This window comes from Myotis yumanensis, unplaced genomic scaffold (genome assembly GCF_028538775.1).
Source record: "Myotis yumanensis isolate MYYU_CA2020_CCGP unplaced genomic scaffold, mMyoYum1.0.hap1 SCAF_1, whole genome shotgun sequence".
NCBI lineage: Eukaryota > Metazoa > Chordata > Mammalia > Chiroptera > Vespertilionidae > Myotis > Myotis yumanensis.
In genome coordinates, this window is record NW_027223752.1 from 176,866,885 (window position 1) to 176,888,727 (window position 21,843).

Below are 21,843 nucleotides of genomic sequence, written 5' to 3' on the forward strand. Positions count from 1 at the left end.
TTTGATGAACAAGAATAGATCCAGAGACAAATGGCAGGGGAGGGAGGGGTTAGAGAGCAACCAAAGGACTTGTATGCATGCATATTAGCATAACCAATGGACACAGACCCTGGGGAGGTGAGGGCTTGCCCCGGGTGGGAATGGCTGGTGGGAGGGAGGTGGTCAATTGGGGGAAAAGGAGACATATGTAAAACTTTAGACAATAAAAAAAAAAATTATTTCTGAAAGGTAAGAAATAGAAACAACAGGAGTACATACAATGTGTTAAATTTGAGTTTAAAATACAGAAAAATACAGGGCTACAGAGCCTGGTTTTAAGTAGTTCATATGAAACAGATTAAGGATGCTAGTTGACCAAAGTTTTATGTCCCTGAGTGTAACAGCACTGCTGAAAATACTGCCACAACATTGGTGTGTATCCAAACTACTAAAATATTTGCATCAACATAGTATTTTGAATTAGTGAAACCAGACCTGCAGTATAGATCTGCATTCATACCACTGTCAAATGGTTTCATAGCAACTGTGTAGGAATAGGACAGGGAACAATTCTGTCAAGTTGAGGGAGAACAAGATCAAAAGAACCTTGTTAAATTTAGCCCAGAAAAACAGAAAACATTTTATATTAAACACTGATAAATCTCTTCAGTTAAAACAGTTTAATAAATTTTAGATAAACTGCTACAGCTTGAGAGATGGCTACATATCTATGATAGGAATAAACAAGGGGATATACTGAGTTTTTTCTCTTTTTCCCTCATATATTTTAACTTTAGGCAATTTTAGTTTTGACACTTTAAGGTAAAGATTATGAATGTAGTGATTTTGAGATACATATGAAAAATCTTATTTTTCCCTGCAAAGATCTTATTTTTAATGAGAAGTTATGGTATGTCTGTATTTCCATCATCTCTAAAAGTCATTTTCCATCTTATGTAATTCATATAAACTTATAATAGGAAAATAAACACAATATAATTTTGCTTCAAAGTAAATTTTGCTTCAGAGATTTTGTTTTTTTAAGAAAGAGCTTATTCATGGTAGCTTATTCAACAGCACAGTCTAACATTTTCCTTTGGGCTAATAAATCCTTTCCCAAGGCAAAGAAACTACTTCTTGATGCCTGGCTAGTATAACAAGTAAAAGTGCTTGTCCAATTCCTACCTTGGCTAAAGACAAAAACCAAGACAACAAATTTCACCCCCTAAAAGTCCATCTATAAATATTCTATAGAGAATACCTATAAAGGTTTTTATAAGTTGTACCTTGGACTAGATCCAATAAAAAATCTTTTTTAAAAAACTACTTTTATCATCTATTAAATATTCCATTAAAAATCCTCAGTCTAATGGAAAGGGCAATTTATTACCTGATCTTACTATTTACAAACAACAGGACTTTGTAAATGTGGATTTAAGAAAAAAAATTTTTAAGTGATGCAATAAAGCACTCGATTTTTTAAGCTCCAAATTATGATAAAGTAGACTCAACTGGGCAAGTCTTGTAGAGTGAAGAACTCCCCATATCCAATGCTGTAGAACAAGAAGGACCAGCTCCAACTACACTTTTAGGAGATGAATTTGCTGACTTGGCCATAGTTCTTTCTATGCAACAGAGAAAAGAGCTTCTTTGTGGGAACTGCATCACGTTTCCCTACACACCATCCCATAGCACCCTAGAAGGGCACAGAAAAGATTGTAGCTTACTATTAAAGGCCAGTAACCACTATTTGACTTTTAATTAACCAATGATCAGCAAATATGCTTTGATCATGAACTTAGAAAACTATCAAAAGAAGTAAATAAAATCACCAACTAAGGTAATTAATTTTAATGAGACCTTAGTCTTTTTTTTTTCTTAATCCTCACCCGAGGATATGTTTATTGATTTGAGGGAGGGGTAGGGGAGAGGAAAACATTGATCAGTTGACTCCCATACACGCCCCAACCAGGGATTGAATCCACAACTTAGATATGTGTCCTAACTGGGAATCAAACCTGCAGCATTTTTGGTGTACAGGATGATATTCCAACCAACTGAGCCACCTGGTCAGGGCCCTAGCGCTAATCTTATTAAATACCTATCAGAAATATACTGAACAGATGTACCTCATAATTCATTCTAACTACTCTCTGATTTTTGGAACTTAGATTGTTTTCATCACCTATAAATATCATCACAGTAAACAATTTTGCACATTTTTAAAAAAGGGAAATATTCTGAACATTCTGAGTCCCTAAACCAATTAAAACTTAGGGTCTACTTTTTGCAAAAATTATAACAAGGTATTTAATAAGAGTAACAGTTTGGGGGAATAATCTTTCCTTATATAATCTATTTAATGAAAGTGCCCTTTTCATTTTTGATGTGGTTCTACCCTAAAAAAAATTTTTTTACAAATCTGGGCTATTGAAAACATTTAAAACATTAAATCATAGGTACAGGATATTTTAACCATTTCATTTTATTTATGATTAAAAATAGGCCCTGGCCGAATAGCTCAGTTGGTTAAGTTGTCCAGATATGCCAAATTTATGTGCCAGGTCAGGGCACATGCAAGACTCAACCAATGCCATAACTAAGTGGAACAACAGATCAATGTTTCTCCCTTTCTCTTTCTCTTCATTTCTCTCTCTCTCGTTCTAAAAATTAAAAAAAGAAAGACATTAAGCTAATACAGAAATTTTTACATTGATGCAATTAAGCAGCTGATTTTTTAAAGTATCAAATTATGGAAAGGCATATCTAAAACCACCTTTTCAGTGCCTGTGATTATACACTGAGTGGCCAGATTATTATGACCACCCCATCAGTACTTTGTTGGGCCAACTTTTGCCTTCAATACTGCGGCGATTTTTCTTGGCATTCACTCCACGAGATGTTGAAAGGTGATGCGAGGAATCTGACACCATGCCTGATGAATAGCACTGTCCAGTTCTGTCAGATTTGATGGTTGTGGAACCAGCTGCCTGATGGCTCTTTTAACTTCGTCCCACAAATGCTCAATTGGATTGAGATCTGGTGATTGTGGACGCCACCTAAGCAAGGTAAAGTCTCCCTCATGTTCTTGAAACCACTCCTGTACAATACAAGCACCGTGGCATGGCCCCATTGTCTTGTTGGAAGAAGCCATCTCCACTGGGATACGCCATCAACATGATAGGATGAACTTGATCAGCAACGATACTGAGGAATGTTGTGCTATTCAGACGTTTATAATGATCTGGCTCTCTAGCAACTTCAGCGCAAAATTATAGCTAATTTGCCTACAAACGTCAGGTGGTCATAATAATCTGGCCACTCAGTGTATATGAAATTATCAGTAATCAGACAAGGAAAACCTAGGTCATATAAGACCATAATATTTCCTCTAATTTATGGTATGATGGAGTAAAATATACTAATTGTGGGAAGGAGGGAAGTCAATGGAAACCAAATCATATACCACTTATATGCCATATAAAATACCTCGGGTTTCCCTTTTAACATTATTAGTTTTCATATCACTTCCACATTTAAGTTCCCTAGGCATATTATAGAAATAAATTCAGAAATTGTATACAACTGTGGTGAAATAATGAATAGGTGTGTACAACAAATATTACCTTTGATTCAAAATAGAGGGTTGTTCTATGTTCCATCCACCTCCATTTCCGGTGAGCATGGTAACTTGTTTCGTCAATTTATTTGAAATATCTTCACATTTGTTCATAAGTCTTATAACTACATCTCTTTCTTGGATCAATGTTTTACAGTGCCATATCAAATCTTCTGATAAGCCATTAGTTTTGGACAACTTTGTGAACTATGGCATAAAAAAAAACAATTTAACAGTTCAGATCTAGTAAACAGAAAGCCAGTATCATTTTCTTTCTTTTGAGGAAAAAAGTTTAATTTAAAATTTTACTAATGACCTTAATCAAGTTCTAAGAAAACCTGATTCTTCACGTTTACATTTATATTCCTGTTTCACTGTGACAATCCTGTGACCTCAAACTTAGCACACTGACATACAATATCTTTTTCCCCAGAATATACAATTCCACACTTGTAACTGTGACTCTGGTAGCTGTTTTCTTATAATGTCTCAAGTTTTGTCTTTAAAATCTCAGATTCACCTTTATTACCAAGGTAATAACACCAAATATAATAACTGCATACCTGATCTCTTGCCATTTTGTCACTTCCTATGACTATGACATATTAGTAAATGATTAATCTTCCTAAAACATATTTTCTCCTATCTATCATCAGTACAATCCCTAAGCTTTCAAAACTCCAATTATTTGTTGTCACTTGATATTTTACTCTTAAGCTTAGACTATTACTTGGAAAGATAATGCATGAATCAAAAGTTAACTATGATCAATTCAATAATTGGATAAAACATTTTCCAAAAATTAATTTCAATACAACACCTGTTTTAGTCAAAGAATTTCTTCAAAATGTATTTGTACTTGTTTTTCTAAAGGACACAATGAATACTTCATAATGTAAAAGCTGTAATAGAATTAAAAATTTCCCATATAGGTAGTTGAAAAAAAATGTGCTGAAAAACATAAAAATCCTTAGTGAAAGCTTGTTGGGCAAAAAGAAAAAGCCCACAACCCAGAATGGAATAAAGAAAAATAAAGTAAAATCACTGATAGGATAAAACCACACATGATTTTGATTCATGTCAATCTTATTTAGCATATTCTTTCATGTTATGAATCATATTAACAACTCTAAATAATCTCTATGAATTTATTTCTAAATTCAAAGAGAATCTCAAAGAATAGAGATTAAATACTTATAAGATATACTAAGATAATTTCATAAAAATGCAGTTTATAAAAATATACATTTTTCATATCTAGCCTAGAATAAGTTGGCAAGAAAGAAACTCTCCAATCTATTTGAAAACCAATGTACTGCAGGGTTAAAAATAAAAATTTACCATTTCACAAAATGGCATTGTGAAATATAAAGTTACTTGCACACTACTTTACATTTTCACAAGGAAAACATTCATAATCACAATGTGACCTCCTACTCTGCTTTCCAGAGAAAAGATTTATATGTAAACAGAAGGATGTATGAGAATCAGTGCCTTGAAGATTTTAAGGGGGTTCCATTAGAACAAAAAACAATCTCATGCCTACTGTGGTGTGAGTGTGTGTTTGTGATGTATATGTGTGTGAAAGAACCAACACGAATAACTAGGAAGTACAGAAAGAACATGCATTCTGTACTTTTTATGTGCTAGAAACTACTAGATGCCTTTTATTCACTAACATTAAATCCTCACAGCAATTACAAGATCAGTCTACCAGCTCTGGATCAATAAAGCCAAGCTTCAATTTTCAAGGTGACAAAGATAAGAGATTCTAAAATCCATGTTCTTTTCTTTGCACTATAACTTTCCAAAAATCGTAATATATTTATGTTTGCATCCTATTGCAGTGATGGCGAACCTTTTGAGCTCAGCATGTCAGCATTTTGAAAAACCCTAACTTAACTCTGGTGCCGTGTCACATATAGAAATTTTTTGATGTTTGCAACCATAGTAAAACAAAGACTTTTTTTGATATTTATTTTATATATTTAAATGCCATTTAACAAAGAAAAATCAACCAAAAAAATGAGTTCGCGTGTCACCTCTGAACCTATCACGCGTGTCATAGGTTCGCCATTACTGTCCTATTGGATAGAACTTTGCCAAATTACCACAAGGGAAGCTGAAAAATGTAGTCTTAATATAGTGTGGGTAATATGACCAGCCATAAATCTGTTTAAAAGCCCTGAGGGGGTTAAAAAAGCGAGAAAAATGGTTTGATCAAAAAAAGTTTCACACAATATGGCTAGAACTGATATTGGGAGAGAAGCAGAAAACAACAAATGGCATATACAGCACTTTCAATGCAAAGTATTGTGGATATCTAAAGCTAACATTTTCCAAGAGCTTAGACTTCCCTATGGTCAGTACCATAACTATACCCACTTACAGATGAAGAAATAGAGAAACAGAGAGAATTTGCTTAAGGTTATATAAATTACTAGAAAATGTCAAAACTGGGATCCAAAACCAGGCCATTTAGCTCCACTGTATTATTCACTCACCCCCTAGTAAGCCCTTACAAAACCAAGGGAATAAATGAAAAGACGTGCATGAAATTCAGAAACAAGAGATCCAATACAACAGAGACAATAGGATTCCTTAGGTTGTCAAGGAAATGAGTCTCAAGGCCACAGCTGATCAGCTTGCCTATAACACAACCAGTCTAATTCAAGACAGGTCAATAAGACACTAAAAGACACTTCCTCAAGAATATAAAACTGACAGGATACCTGAGGTATCTAAAGACTGAAGGTAAATTTAGACAGCTGGGAAGGAGTTTAGAGTTGAAGTAATAAGTACACAAAAAACTAAGCAAACAGAAAAACCAAGGCAACTAATAACTAGAGAAAACAAAACGATGAGCAAGGAAATAAAGCAATTATGTAGTATACTACATGGCCCAGCAATGAAAAGCATTTACATAGTCATAACAATGTAGATACTAAAAAAATATCTCTAAGATTACATATTAACTTATATTGGTAGGTTTGGGGAATAGGAAATGGGCATGTGAGGTGAGACAGTGAGAAGGGAGCTAATCCTACAATAATACTATGATGTCTATTATGTCAGCTGATAATGCCTGCAACTGAAAATAAAAAATAGGATTATGTTTTTATGTGGGGTTTTTTTTTTGGTATTACCTAGAAAAAGTGAAAGAAGTTATTTGTAGTATGAAAAATAGGCTGGGGAAGGGAATAGATATGGATTTGGGGGCAGTACAAGCCTATTTTTTTAACTTGTTAATCTAAATAGATGCATAACCCTGGCTGGCATGGCTCAGTGGTTGAGCGTCGACTTATGAACCAGGAGGTCACTGTTCAATTCCCCGACAGGGCACATGCTTGGGTTGTGGGCTCGATTCCCAGTATGGGGCGTGCAGGAGGCAGCTGATCAATGATTCTCTCTCAATATTTGATGTTTCGCCCAGGCCAGCGTGGTTCAGTGGTTGGGTGTCAACCTATGAACCAGGAGGTCATAGTTCGATTCCCGGTCCAGCACATGCCCAGGTTGCAGCTCAATCCCCAGTGTGGGGCGTTCAGGGGGCAGCCCATCAATGATTCTCATCATTGATATTTCTATCTCTCTCGCTTCTCTGAAATCAATAAAAATATATATATAAATAATAAATCAAAATACTTTTTTAAAACCCTAATTTTTTTCCTTTTAATTGTTTTTATTACTCAAAAAAAGCTTCATTTTTAAAAATTTATTTGGCTTTCTGACTCTGTGTTTGTGCCTTCAACACTTTCACAATGATTTTCTGTCCTCAATAAGGAAAGCATGCTTGATCCAGTCACGAACACACTTAGCACACATGGATCCACCATAGGCCCTGTTGACTTTTTTCCTTTTAGACAACCTCATTAGAACTTTAGGTCTCAAAGCACAAACTCCGAAAAGTTGGCCTGGGCGAAATGCAGATTTGGGTGCTTTCCCAACCTTCTTGGTATAAAGGTAAATAATTCTATTACCAGGGGTTTGGGACAGCCTAGTGTAGGACAGCCTCTGACAGTATGTCAAATGCTGGACCATGGTGAATGCCTGAAGTCACAGTCTCCAGAAGAGGAAAAAAAAAGCTAAAACCCTAATACTTAATTCCACAATTCCTTCACTAAGTACATGTGTATGTGGCGGGGGTGGGGGTGGGGGGGGAAGAGAAGAATGTCTAAGAACACTCTTATTATTCCTTTACTATTCTTTGAAGACATAAAGAATTTAACAATCCTGCATTTAACAATCCTGTAAGCTACTTAGCTTCACCAAAATTTTTTTAAGAAATACAAAGTATTCTGTAAATACAGGATCTACTAGTAAATTTAAGTTATTGGTGACATAGAAAATATGATCCTATTTACATGTTAAATATAAAAAGGTATGTATAAATAGATGAATGCCAAATAATTAAGTGGTGGGTATCTTTGGTAGAATTTTGACTAAACTTGACTTTCTTCTTTGTTCTTGCAAGTAAAGTACTCTTTCAATTTTAGACAAGGAAAACAAGTCATTCTTTTAAAAAATGGTAAAGCTATTTTTCCAGGAGGAAGGGGAAAAAAGTAATTGCTATTTGCTGGAAAATTAATTACATGAAAAAAATAGTATCAATATGGCCCTGGTTACTACCTCTTTGACAAAAAACTCAAGTACCACTCTAAGAATTTTTTTCCTTTCAAAATAGCCATAAACTGAAGTACCTCTCTCTTGCCACAGTGTGTCACTCTTACAGCACAAAAATTTTTTAAATTTCTATAGGAAGAGGGATATTGTTTACAAGTAGATTTGATTCCCCACCTAACAAGTAACAGTCTTAAAAACAGAGTACTAATCTTATTCATTGGTATAAATACCTGGCACCAGCCTACAAAGTACTCAGAATAAATTTATCATAAAAAAAGTTTATCAAACTCAAAAATTAAAGCAAAGCTGAATACTGTAATCTTGTACAAAAATTACTGAAGCCACTCTATCAGGAAGAGAGCAATAGGCATTACAATACTTCAAGTGACAAATTCAGACAGAATTTTATACTACTCCTGGGAAAACAAAGCAGAAAAAGAAAGCCTGTGATCTGTGGTCTAAGTTTCTAGTAGATCGGAATAGCTCAATAAAGAGCTTAAATAAACTAAAAAATGAACTCAACCTAGGTTGCCTGGTTAACAATCAAGAAGGAAAACTATATCTATTTTGATCTAAATGGTAAGGAGGTAGATGCATAAATGAAGCTTTCAGGCTGAGCTATTCATGAATCAGTTACTCATGAATAAAGTATACAGATGCAATGTATAGACATAATTACATCTCTAACCCACCTTATACAAGGATAATAAAAAATTCAGTAAGTAGTTGGTGAACTGATGCCATCAAATGTGTAAAATTTGGCAGTAAAAATCCCAATTTTACCACATTAACAGTACATGTTTTAAAACTAGTGACATTTTTGGCTTGCTGTATTTCCAAAGTCTATATGATTTAACGATGTGGTTTCTTATAATAAGCATATACTTTACTGCTATTAAGCTGAAAAATAAGTAAAATGAAAAAGTTATGAAGAAAACTTTCACAAACAATATTTAAGTTCTGATTCTAAGAAAAAAATGGGTATAATGCTGAAAACAAACAACCTCATCTAATGCACTGATTTTTTGTTAAGTAACCAAATTTTCCTCATGTAAAGTGAGTGTGACTAGTATATCTAAGATCAATTTATTTAATTTTTTTAAGTGCAATTCTCTGAAAAGTCCTAACAATGATGCACAACTTTTCAAGTAACTTTTGTTTTAAAAGGCAGTGCTAACATAATTTTCACATTCAAATTATTTTTAAAATAAGACAGTGAAATACTAATGGTTCCATTTAACCCACCAATGTTATAGAGACTTCAGTTTTAACCAAAATCATAATTAAAATGTATGTGTGATTAATTTGTTGGCTTAGTAGGCATTTTAATGAAATATTAATAAAAGTTAATAAAAATTGCCAAATTCCAAATCCTTAAGACTAAATAAACTTCAACAATAATGTTAAGAGTTCACTAGACTTTTGCGTACTGTTCTTACTATACAGGGTGGGGCAAAAGTAGGCTTACAGTTGTTCATATGGAAAATAATGCAATAATTGATAAATAACCATCTAAGAAAAAACTTTCTCATATGCACAACTGTAAACCTACTTTTGCCACACCTTGTATAATGTATTGTAGTTTCCATTAAGTATACCTGAGAAACATAATTAAAATTTCAACTAATTCTCATAGGAATTTCTTAAAACAGCAGCTATGAAAACAAAGTAAATGTTTTCTTCTTTTGTTTCATTTTAAAGTTGTTCACAATTATACTATTAAACCTCTTTGATTAACAGGGAAAGTAATTTATATAGCTTTTTACCAAAATATTCGACTTTTTCCTTGATAATTTTAAGATATTAAATTGCTCTACAACCAGTCATATTCAAAATCTTAAAGTAATTGAAAGTATAAACTTACAAGTTCTAAGCCAATTAAAACTCAAAGCTTATATACACTGACTTGCTAATTTTAGCTGTTCATTTAAAAAGCATTTTCATTTTCCTACTTTTTTCAGAAAAGCCCTGAATCACTGGATTCAAGTAGCAAATTTACTTTTTAAATGTTACATAAAATAATCAACATTTACATGCATAGCTAGCAAAAAATAGTCTTTGTATTCAACTTTTAGAGAAGGGACAAGGTTTAAGTAGGTAACACGCAATCTCATGTTAAGACTAATTTAAACTATGCCAATTAATTAGTAGGGGAAATATGCTTTCTACATGTTAAGTTGCTGAATATTTTAAAAAGCATCTGGCACATACAACTGGTTTAATTTACTGTTATTATAAGATATTTGGGCAAGTAGTTACAGTGACTAAACACACTAGTGTGGATAACTGCATTCCTTATTAAATAAGTTAGAAACCCAACAAGCCTGAGCAACAGCAACCCTGCAATAACAGAGGAGACTATTAAAGATGAAAAGAAATTAAAAAAGGAAGAAAAGATGAACAAGAAAGCCCTTCAGCAAATACTTGAACAAATAAATCACTCAGGCAAAGCTGAACATGTTTGAAGGGCCTGCTTTGACAGATGTTTTCTGCAAGAGCAAAGGCTTCAGGCAAAACAAATGACTTTTTTTCTAAAGCTGAGAAATACTAGTCATTTTGTTTCTATATTTTTCATGTATTTTAATTTTTTAAAACATGCTTTTACAACCATTGTTTAGGAACCTTCCGATAATACCACTTCAAGACATTTGTCAAGGGAACTTATGCTCATATAGGTTTGTCACAAGAATAAAATTAATCACAAAAGCAACTTCTCCCTAAGTTAGCGAATAAAAACTTTATAAACATTTATAAAGCATCAAGAGTCAGTTTATCTTCTAAAACTGTAAAAAATAATCCATATTGCTTTCACTGTAGGGCCTATATACAATTCATACTATAAAGTCCACATTCTCACAAAAGTTGAAGCAACATTTTAAAAAGACAGGAGTATGAGTAAGATTTGCTGATTGTTCACATTTATAAAACTCATAATACAAGTATTCTGACTAAAACTTGTTTATAGGAAATCAAATTCCAGAAAATGATCATGCAGAGTGTACTTACCAGTGCTTATGCCTTCCCTTCCCCTAACGCTTGAATTCTAGGCTTCCACACTTTCTATCTTTCCAATTAAAAACGCTGCAGCCTGATATACTCCATAAAATGGCCGCGTTGTTTAACCAAGAAAAACATGTTAGAGCTGTCACTTTTAAAAGAAAAAGAAAATAAACAATTGTTTCTTTTGTGGAGAAGCATAAAACACCTAGGCTGGCATCTTGAATTATGGAGCTCCCCTGGATGTTGCTACTGCTCTTCAAGTAGTTGCAGTAAAATTTCTGCCACATTCTTGCTTTCTGCATGGTGTATCAGCAGTAACAGATCAGAACAGGCTAGCAAACAACTCCTTTCTAAATGTAAGCTCTAATTTCTTCTTCTGCAGTGAAATGAACCAAGTTTCTATGCAAAAGAATGAGTGACAGTATGCCCAGCCAATCAGCTTGGGTTTTTTTTCAGGAAAATCACCCCTTAATTCATTCAAAATTAGGTCATATGACACTATTTGAAATACTATTGGCTTACAATGAAAGTAATGTTTGCCTCTACAGAGGATAAGGCCACCCATCTATGCTTCCCTGGGCTGAAGACACGTTGAGTATAAACGGTACTGTGAATTAAACACACACACACACACACACACACACACACACACACGGGGAGATAAAGAATGTAGCCTTACCAGAGCTTCCCAACTATTAAAGGGCCGGAGTTCTGTTATCTTCTGAGCCTTTTTCTGAGAACACTGAGGAATCAAAGTAAGTTCAGCAACTGAAGCATCTTGAAGGAAGTGAAGAATTTTACCTTTATAGCCATCCTCCAACACTTCTTCACCACTACTATAGTCCTCATCTAGTGAACTACCTGCCTCAGAACCTGAATCATATTCAGAGTCTTCAGTAACTCTCTTCGGATTAAATACATTTTTTTTACGTTTCTTGTTAAAACCATTTTGTGCTTTCATGGCATATTTCTGCTTTAGTTTTGCTTTAGCTATACTTTTAGGATAATTTTGACTTCTTGAAGAAACTTCTTTTCCATTTGGAAACTCACTTTGTGAAGCATATTCTGTGTACAAAGACAAAAATAACTAAATTACAATGATATAAATTAAATGATGTAACACTTCAAATAAGAAAAATATTTAAACATGTGTATCTTTCTTCTGAATACAAAATTCAACTATAATTTATAGTTAAATCTTGATACACACTAAAGAGAAATACCGAAGTACAATTTGAAGTTATTCAGTAAGTTAAAATAATTAGTTTCAAAAACAGGTGATAACTTTTTCAAAGTGTATTAATTATAAATCCGCATTTTCTAACAAAGGTCCTGAAAATATAAATGGCAGCTTCATATCCACATGTCCCAGATGTTACTTTGCAGCCCATTCCTATGCCAACACTGATGGGTATAGCAGTAACAAGGCTCACCCAAATTAAAACCTTCCATATTATAATTAATTTTTCCCTTACCACTTCTAAGCAGTCTAAGTTTATCATTACTTAATAAAAAAGTATTTATATATATTAAAAGGCACCACTGCTTTATCACTGATTAATAAATCATATTCCAGATTTCTAACATGCCTGTGATTGAAGGTACAATTTTAATGTACCAGTAAGAAAATATGTACCAATTAGTTTTTACACAAGACTTTATTATTTAGAATGTTTTGTTTTACCTACTCAAAGAGCTTTTACACTTACACATTGATTATCATACGCCTTCATTCTTGTGCATATATTAAAAAAATAAGCAAGATAAATTGGGTAATTTCTTCACCTCATAACCTATCTCTTCTGAATCAATTTTCTGACTCAGAATTGGTGATATCAATGGCTTTCTTTACTGCACACAATATCATTCTCTGTGCCAACGAAAGCATTTGTAGTATAGCCATTCTTAAAAGAAATCATTTTCAAAACAAGAAAAACCTAAAGCCAATTATAAAGAGCTAGTATACTTAATTCTTGCTTAAGGATGTTAACTAAACATGAGTGATTCAACTCTGCCCCACTACTTCTCATACACTATTTGGTTCCTAAGGTTAGTGTTCCACCAGGGACTTTCTTCCATGCCAGTGATTCCCATCTTTTAAGTTTCTGATATTGGTACTTTTGACATTCATGCAAGTGCAGGCTAGGACTTCTACATTACAGTGACACCATCAATCATTAAGACCCATTCAGAGAGCTGTTAAAATGCAAAAAAATGTAGTGGTTTTTTTTTTTTGTATTCAATAAAACATGGTAGTTTACAAGTAGCCATAAATATCAAAGAAAGTTATCCAAACAGAAAAATATATTTATTATTTCATTTTACACTATCATAAAGAATAGGCCAAAACATTTGGGAACTGGTCATTTACATTTTTTTCCCATTACTGTTTCTAATATCTTTTACAATCCCAATCTCTAATTACTAGATAATAGATTTACTATTTTCTTATTAATTAAAATATAGAATATAATGGGAGTATGTATTTTCTATAATAATAACACAGAATGAACAATTACCTTGATCTTCTGCAAACACTTTTAAAGATTCTAAGGCTTCTGTGTACATCCATTCATGTTCCTTGAGTACATCCCTTAGTTCCTAGATATAAGTTATTGATGTTTTTATTAAAAATCTAAAATTAGCAGCTCCTAGAAAACTATTATGCTCTTTTAAAAATAAGAAAATCACCTGAAAACGTAATAGAATTCATCTGATTATTTCACACTTGTTTTCATGCTGCTTTACAAATGCTGTCTGTTTATATAATTTCACCTCCACAGATATATAACAGTTGTCAAAGGGAAGGAAGTTTGACTTCTTTTGCATTTTTACTTTCCCAATGAAATGCTCTGAACATTAGAGGATTAAAAAGTGTTTGCTCAATTAAATTTCTATATATAGCCGGGTTTTTACAAACTGTAAATTTCAAAACATATAGTTCCAACATATGTAAAAAAGGAGTATGGCAATAAGATTTTGCATTCAGCTCATCAGAATTAGCAGATGTACTACCTGTACATATGCCTGAATAAATCAAATGCAAGTATTCTAAATGTTAAACAAATCACGCTTCCATATACGATCACGTGATTAAACTGTGGCCCTATTAGCACCAGCATGCTTGGTATGGGTCTTTTTAATGACTCAAAGTATTTTCACTATCTGGCAAATAGAACAAAGCTTACAGAATATTAGCACAATGAAACGCAGTATTACACTTTAAAATTCTTTTTGTGTTGTTAATCCTCACTTGAGGATATTTTTCCCATTGCATTTCAGAGAGAGTGGAGGGAGGGGGAGAGAAACATTGATGTGGGAGAGGCACATCCATTGGTTGGTTGCCTCCTGCACGAGCCCCAACCAGGGGTGGGGAGCGAACCAACAACCGAGGCATGTACCCTTGACCGAGAACGAACCCAAGACCCTGTGGTGTGAGGGCCGAGACTCTAACCACTGAATCACCCTGGCCAGGGCTACACTTTAAAAATTTTTATGAGAAATTTTTTAAAAATAGAACAGCCCTAACCGGTATGGCTCAGTGGATAGAGCGTCGGCCTGCGGACTCAGGGTCCCAGGTTCGATTCCAGTCAAGGGCATGTACCTTGGTTGCGGGCACAACCCCGGTTGGGAGTGTGCAGGAGGCAGCCCATCGATGTATCTCTCTCATCGATGTTTCTAACTCTCTATCTCTCTCCCTTCCTCTCTGTAAAAAATCAATAAAAAAAAAATAGAACAGGAAAAAAAGGTAAAACAGCTGACTTGGGGTTATAGATTGCTTTCTAGATAATTTACATTTTATACATAAGTTCACAATTGTTACTACAATTATGTTTGTTATGATTATGGTTATAATGCTGATACTATAGTTTGCAAATATGGTAAATAAACAATGTAAAGAATTAACAAGCCGTATAAAGATATTTTAAAGAAAAATATTTAATTAGAAAAATGTAAAACTCATCCAAAGCTTTTATATCTCAAACACTATTTTGTAATACAAACACTTAGTACCTGCTGATTAAATTTCAGTACATTACTCACCTTTCTACCCAAATGGGGAAATTCCTTTTGCAATTTCAATACAATACTTTCCTGCTTTTCCCAAATATTGCTAGATTCTGCAGACTCATTTGATTCCTCTCCCTAATGAGGAGAAAAAGAGAACCAGTTTAAGAGATTATCAATAACCAGAGGCTAAAGACAAATTACATTTGTATTTTGACTTGATTTGGAAGTTATTACATTCAATCTGAAGAATCCAAAAATGTTTCATTTTGTTCACATGAAAATTGATAAATTTATGTGTTTAAGGATAAAAAATTGCTGGTTTAAGATCTCTGAAAGACTTTGATTGCATATCCAACAATTGACAACTCACACTTCATTCATACAGTGGTCAAAATGAGATAAATCTCCTAAAAAAGAAAAAACAAACAAAACAAAGCAATGAACTAGCATGTTTCTCAAATTAACCTGAAATAATTCAGGTATATTGAAGTCTCTCCAAGCTATTGGGAAAAAAAATCTCATCTGTGTTCAGTTTCATACTTCCAATTCCAAATACTGAGAGGAAAAAAAACATTTACTTTTACTTCAGTCTTGATTCACAAAATGGCTTAAATATAAATTGCTCAGCCAGAACATAAAAGTGACATGATGGCCCTAGCTGGTTTGGCTCAGTGGATAGAGTGTCGGCCTGCGGACCAAAGGGTCCCAGATTCGATTCCAGTCAAGGGTACATACCAGGGTTGCAGGCTCAATCCCCAGTAGGGGGCATGCAGGAGGCAGCCAATCAATGATTCTCTCTCATCATTGATGTTTCTCTCTCTCTCTCTCCTTCTCCCTCTCCCTTCCTCTCTGAAATCATACACACACACACACACACACACACACACACACACAGTGACACAATGATTAAAAAAAAAAAAAGACAAAAAACTTATGTGGGCCCTGGTCAGATAGCTCAGCTGGTTACAGCATTGTCCCAATATGCCAAGGTTGCAGGTTTGGTCCCCAGTCAGGGCACATATAAGAATCAACCAGGCTTGGCCGGCATGGTGCAGTGGTTGAGCATCGACCTATGAACTGGGAGGTCATGGCTGGATTCCCGGTCAGGACACATGCCCAGGTTGATGACCCCCAGAAGAGGGCATGCAGGAGGCTGATCAATGATTCTTATCATTGATGTTCCTATCTCTCTCCCTCTCCCTTCCTCCCTGAAATCAATAAAAATATATTTTTAAAAAAGAATCAAACAATGGATGCATCAATAAGTAAAACAAACTGATATTTCTCCAAAAAAGTCAATCAATTAAAAAAAAAACACTTATGTGAAACTAAACAATATATAAATTAAACATCAATCTGGGAATTACAATTATGGTTACTCATATGCACAATCTCTTTCCTCTTTCTGTATCACCTAATATCACTTGAAGAAACTGGTTAAAATTCCACATTTAAACAAAAAAAATTCCTTGGTTTTATGCCTAAGAAATATCTTATATTTCAGTCAATCCAAAAGCATTTATCTGTCTACTCTGCTTAGATCTGTACTACATGCTATACACACAAGATAAAGAAAAATACAGTCTCATACTTTCTCTTCTATTTTCTTTCTTAGCCAACAAATTAATGCAATATTTTTTCTGTCACTACCTAAGTTACAAATAAAATGCTGTGTATAATGTATGTATAGTACCTGTATGTTAAAAATTGAAATTAAAGTTTTATGAACCAGTTAAAAAATGCTATGGAAGTTTGGAGCAGCAAGAAAACTGCACATGTTTTTGTAATAGTAACTGGTCTATCTGGACTAAAGCACAGAGACCATGGATAGGCTAACGGCTGAAAACTAAAACCAGAACTAATATTGAATAAGGCTTGAAGTGCCTAACTGAGGTCATTTATCAAAAAGCAATAGTATTTTGAGCAGGGGAATAATAAAACACTAATATTTGGAGAAAGCATTTCAAAGCCCTCAAAAATTCATAATGCCACACTTATTTTATAGCTAAAGACACTGAAACTCCACGAACAAGCCTTTTAGAGGTCACAGACAGATAATAACCAGAAATAGAAACTTAGGTGTCTAAATAGGTAAATACATAGAGACAAAGAGCAGAGTGGTGGCTGCCAGGGGCTGCGGGGAGAAGAGAAGAGAAACTGCTTAAAAGGTATGGCATGCTATTATGGGGTGATAAAATGTTTTGAAACTAGACAGAAGGGGTAGTTGCAACAACACTGTGAACATATTAAATGCCACTGATTTGTTCATTCTAACATGGCTAATTTTATACTATGAATTTTACCTCAATAAAAAATGGATTAAAGACTTGGAAAATTGTAAACATCTTTTGGGAATCAAATATATGATAGCACAAATTAAAATACTCAGCAGAGAGTGTTCCTATCATTTGCTATTTGCTCTCAGATCCATGCTTCTGCCAGCTCTGCTAATCCCTGTGACTGAAAATTCCTATGCAGTTCAGAGGTTACACCAGAGCTTTACCAATGCCAGGTGATTGGCGTTTGGGCCCAAATCTGTCTCTGTGGGTCCAGCGGTTATGAGTCAGTCCTGTAGCTATTTTTCTGGTTCCAGAATGAAAAGCTGGAACAGACATATTTGGCACTGGCAGAAACCCCGTATTAGCTCCCTGACCCATGGAGTAAGGGCCATTATTTTAGGTAATACCAAATCCAAGTCCCCAGTTTAGCCCTCTACAGCGGCAGCAGCACCAATACCATTATTCCTGAAGGAACTGCAGGGACCGACACCGCCGTCCCATCCCAATGCAATGTGCCTCCTTGGCCTATGCAAAAGCTGGACGGGTCTTGGAAAATTATTTTGGGTGGACATAAACAGGTGATGACCCCAATTGCAGCTGCTATACCAGATGTAGTACTTTTAATGGAGCAGATCAATATAACTATGCAGTTACCAATCTGGCAGATGCTTTTTTCTCCCCTATCCCAATTAGAAAGGGCAAGTAGAAGCAATTTGTTTTTACCTGAGCAAGTCAGGGATAGATACACCTTCACTGGCCTCAGGGTTTTGGTTACTCTCCTGCTCTCTTTCATAATAAAGTATTCAGGGACTCTGACTGTTTTCCACAGTCCACAGAATGACTGTTCCTCTACACCAGTGGTCGGCAAACTGCAGCTCACGAGTCACATGTGGCTCTTTGGCCCCTTGAATGTGGCTCTTCCACAAAATACCGACTTCTGCGCATGGGCCACGAAGTTTCAATCACAATATACGTGCGCACCCGCACGTGGTATTTTGTGGAAGAGCCACACTCAAGGGGCCAAAGAGCCGCATGTGGCTCATGAGCCGCAGTTTGCTGACCACTGCTCTACACTATAGATATCATATTGACTGAACTTGGTAAGCAGGAAGCAATGGTGCTTTAGATGGCCTTGGTAAGATACATATATGTCAGAGTGGGAAATAACCACCCTCAAATTCTGGGGCCCACCACTTTCAAGATTTTTATGGAGTGTGTTGCATATTGCACTCTTAAACAAAAAGAAGACACAACACTTGGTTGGCCTCTGGAGGCAAGGTATACTTAACTGCAGTGTGTGCTGCTCTACTCTGTTTAGGAAATAGCCCTTAACATTGTCAGTTATGAAGAGGGTCCAGATTAAGAGAAGGCTCTGTAGTAGGTCGAGGGTGCAGTACAATGTGCTCTGCCACTTGGATTTCATGACTATTGAGCAGATGCAATGATTCTTAAAGAATCTGGGTTAATAAGGATGCTGCATGACGTCTCTGGCAAGCCTAATAGAAAAATCCCAGCACAGACCCACATGGTTTTGAAGCAAGGTCAGATCTGCTTCTGCTGATAACTACTCTGTTCTGCTATAACTTGTATGCATTTCCAAAAATTACTGTGCTGTGCAAAATCATGAAAATAAAAACTACAGTATTAGAAATGGCATGATAAATCTGAACTGAAATTTTCTTGGGGGTATTAGCACTGGAAGGTCTGGCTGCAGATATGAGTTACTGTGAAGTGGTGGGGGGGGGGGGGGGGGTGCTATCTGAAAATGAACAGAAAGTTGCACCAGCTATAGAAGGGCATGGCTCATTGTACTTCTGTTATCTCTCCTATACTGGCTGAAACTATAAATAGTGAATTAAAAAACAAATAAAATAAATAAATCTATGGAGCTTTTCTAGCTTTTTCCTTTCATACTAAAGTTGCCTGTATGATTCCAAATTCAACTGGATGCCATGCAGCACGACTCTCCTATTACACTCAGCAGCAAGCCATTACTTTCAAACCAGTCTGTTTTCAACAGCACTTTAAAAACCTGGTAACTTGATGTGTTACGCTGTCCCAGTGAAGCCTTTAGGTTTTCATCATCATCATCATCTTCGCATTTTGCAACTACATAGCCATTAGGTGCAACCTACTTCAAGTCTTCTGTGGCTAGATCAGGAATGGGACCCTTGAAACTTTAACATCTCCATTTTCTGCCTCCTCAAAGCCAACCTGTTTTCCTATGTCAACACACTTGTTTTGAATTTTAAAAATTTATCTGAAGAATCACAAATTAAGGAGAACTTTCCCCCATACTTAATGTAACCCTCCATTGTATCACTACAGGCTTCTATAATTGTAGCAATGCCTTCCTGATGTTAAATCTCTTCCAAAATTTTATAACCATATCTGCACTCTCACCTTCAGTAACAGCAAATAGCATTTTAAATGCTCACTTCAAATAATAAGACACGCAAACAGGGAGCATGCAATGTGAAGATGAAGACAGAGATCTACAAGCCTAGAAACACTAAAGTTGCCAGCAAACCATCAGAATCCAGGAGAGGGATGGGACAGCCCTCAGAAGGAATCAACCCCTCTGACACCTTGATCTTGGACTTCTAGCTTCCAGAACTGTGAGGCAACATATTTCTATTGTTTAAGCTATCCAGTTTGTGGTACTTTATTATGGCAGCCCCAGAGAATTAATACATCTTATACAGATATATAGAAAGCCTCATTCTCAGTCATAGCACACTGAAACACTACAATGCTTCTGACTGGGAGCTAATTTCATTGGAAGAAAAGTGCATCAATAGATTCATGCTCAGGAAGTTCACTGATTTTACTATGTGCCTCAACACCTAGAAGCAGCTGTCTTACAGATGTAGTATTGTTTAGTGAAAGTTCAGCATGTGAACTAGCAGATAACACTCTGATAGTTGTTCATCAGGATGTACAAGCAGGGCAAATGTTCTGAATCAGCAAAAAATATGATGCTATTTTCAGAGTCATTATATGTAGATATGTAAACTAAAACGTGGGCCTTTGTCTCTCACACTACAGCACTTCCTCATACCTAAAAACCTACTCACAGATGCCCTAGACGTTTTGGCTCGGTGTATAAAGTGTCAGCCTACAGACTGAAGGGTCCCGGGTTCGATTCCCGTCAAGGGCACATGCCTGGGTTGAGGGCTTGATCCCCAATAGGGGGTGTGCAGAAGGCAGCCAATCAATGGTTCTCTCTCATCATTGATATTTCTCTCTCTCCCTCCCTTCCTCTCTGAAATCAATAAAAATATGTTTAAAAAAAAAAACAACACAAAAAAACCTACTCACAGAGTTTTTACTTCCCATCAGTATTAGTTCCCAAGGGAAGAATGTTTCTATGTAGGGACATAATGATTGTCCCATTAAATTAGGGTACAGAAGGCCACCTGGCTATTTTGGGCTTCTTATACTACCTACATCACAGTAAAAGAGGTTACTGTGTTAGTTGTGGTATTTTATTTTTATTACCAAGAAGAAATTGTGTTTTCTGAACGAACAGGGAAGATTATGTCTGCTTTTACTAGGAGGCCTCTTAGTAGTTCTATACATAAAGTAAGTAAAAGTTAATAAAAAACTAGAGCAGCCCTGGCTGGTGTGGCTCAATAGGCTGGAGCGCTGTCCCATGCACCAAAAGGTGGCGGTTTCGATTCCCGGTCAGGGCACATACTGTTTGGGTTTGATCCCTGGTTGGGGCGCATGCAGGAGACAAACAATCGATGTTCTCTCTCATGTCCTTGTGTCTGTCTGTCTGTCTGTCTCTTTCCAAAACTCAAACACAATTTTTAAATAGAATAAATAATGAAAAATTAGAGCAACCCAATAAAAGCATAACCACTATTAATGTAGGTAACCAGTTAAATATCAAAAGTCATCCAGAAGAGTTATAAGTAGTTGCCATTGGCAAGGACAAAACGGTGCTGGTGGTGGTAACAACTGTTTTTCATAAGTATTATCTCTATATAAAATCTATATATATATATATAAAAGCCTAAGCAACCGTCGCAACCGAAACAACTGAACAGATGACCGAACAGGCGGTGTGGGACGACCAGGCCAGCAGGGAGGTTAGTGAGGGACATCCAAACGACTGAGCAGCAGACTGTGTGGGGCAACCAGGCTGGCAGGGGAGGGCAGTTGGGGACGACCAGACCAGCAGGGGGGTTAGTGAGGGGCGACCAAACAACTGAGCAACAGGCTGTGTGGGGTGACCAGGCCGGCAGGGGGGTTAGTGAGGGCCAACCAAATAACTGAGCAGTAGGCTGCGTGGGGCAACCAGGCTGGCATGGGGTGCAGTTGGGGGTG

The 21,843-nt window shown here is 35.7% G+C and overlaps 2 protein-coding genes across 7 annotated transcripts in view; both read right to left on the reverse strand.

Annotated features, from left to right (window-relative positions):
- SMARCAD1 (SNF2 related chromatin remodeling ATPase with DExD box 1) overlaps positions 1 to 21,843 on the reverse strand; it is a 90,617-nt gene that overhangs the window by 37,728 nt on the left and 31,046 nt on the right. For 5 of the 6 annotated variants that reach the window (XM_070392686.1, XM_070392677.1, XM_070392660.1 and 2 more), the window contains 4 exons: positions 15,263 to 15,364; positions 13,738 to 13,819; positions 11,898 to 12,283; positions 3,606 to 3,805 (listed from right to left, as the gene is read on the reverse strand). In XM_070392686.1, the coding sequence (XP_070248787.1) occupies positions 3,606 to 3,805; positions 11,898 to 12,283; positions 13,738 to 13,819; positions 15,263 to 15,364 (770 nt within the window). Of the gene's footprint in view, positions 1 to 3,605; positions 3,806 to 11,897; positions 12,284 to 13,737; positions 13,820 to 13,909; positions 14,018 to 15,262; positions 15,365 to 21,843 lie in introns of those variants that run through there. The other variant, XM_070392691.1, reaches the window with a different exon arrangement.
- LOC139006576 (large ribosomal subunit protein eL34-like) lies at positions 7,352 to 7,636 on the reverse strand. The gene has a single exon (XM_070408946.1). The coding sequence runs from the start codon at positions 7,634 to 7,636 to the stop codon at positions 7,352 to 7,354; it is 285 nt and encodes a 94-aa protein (XP_070265047.1).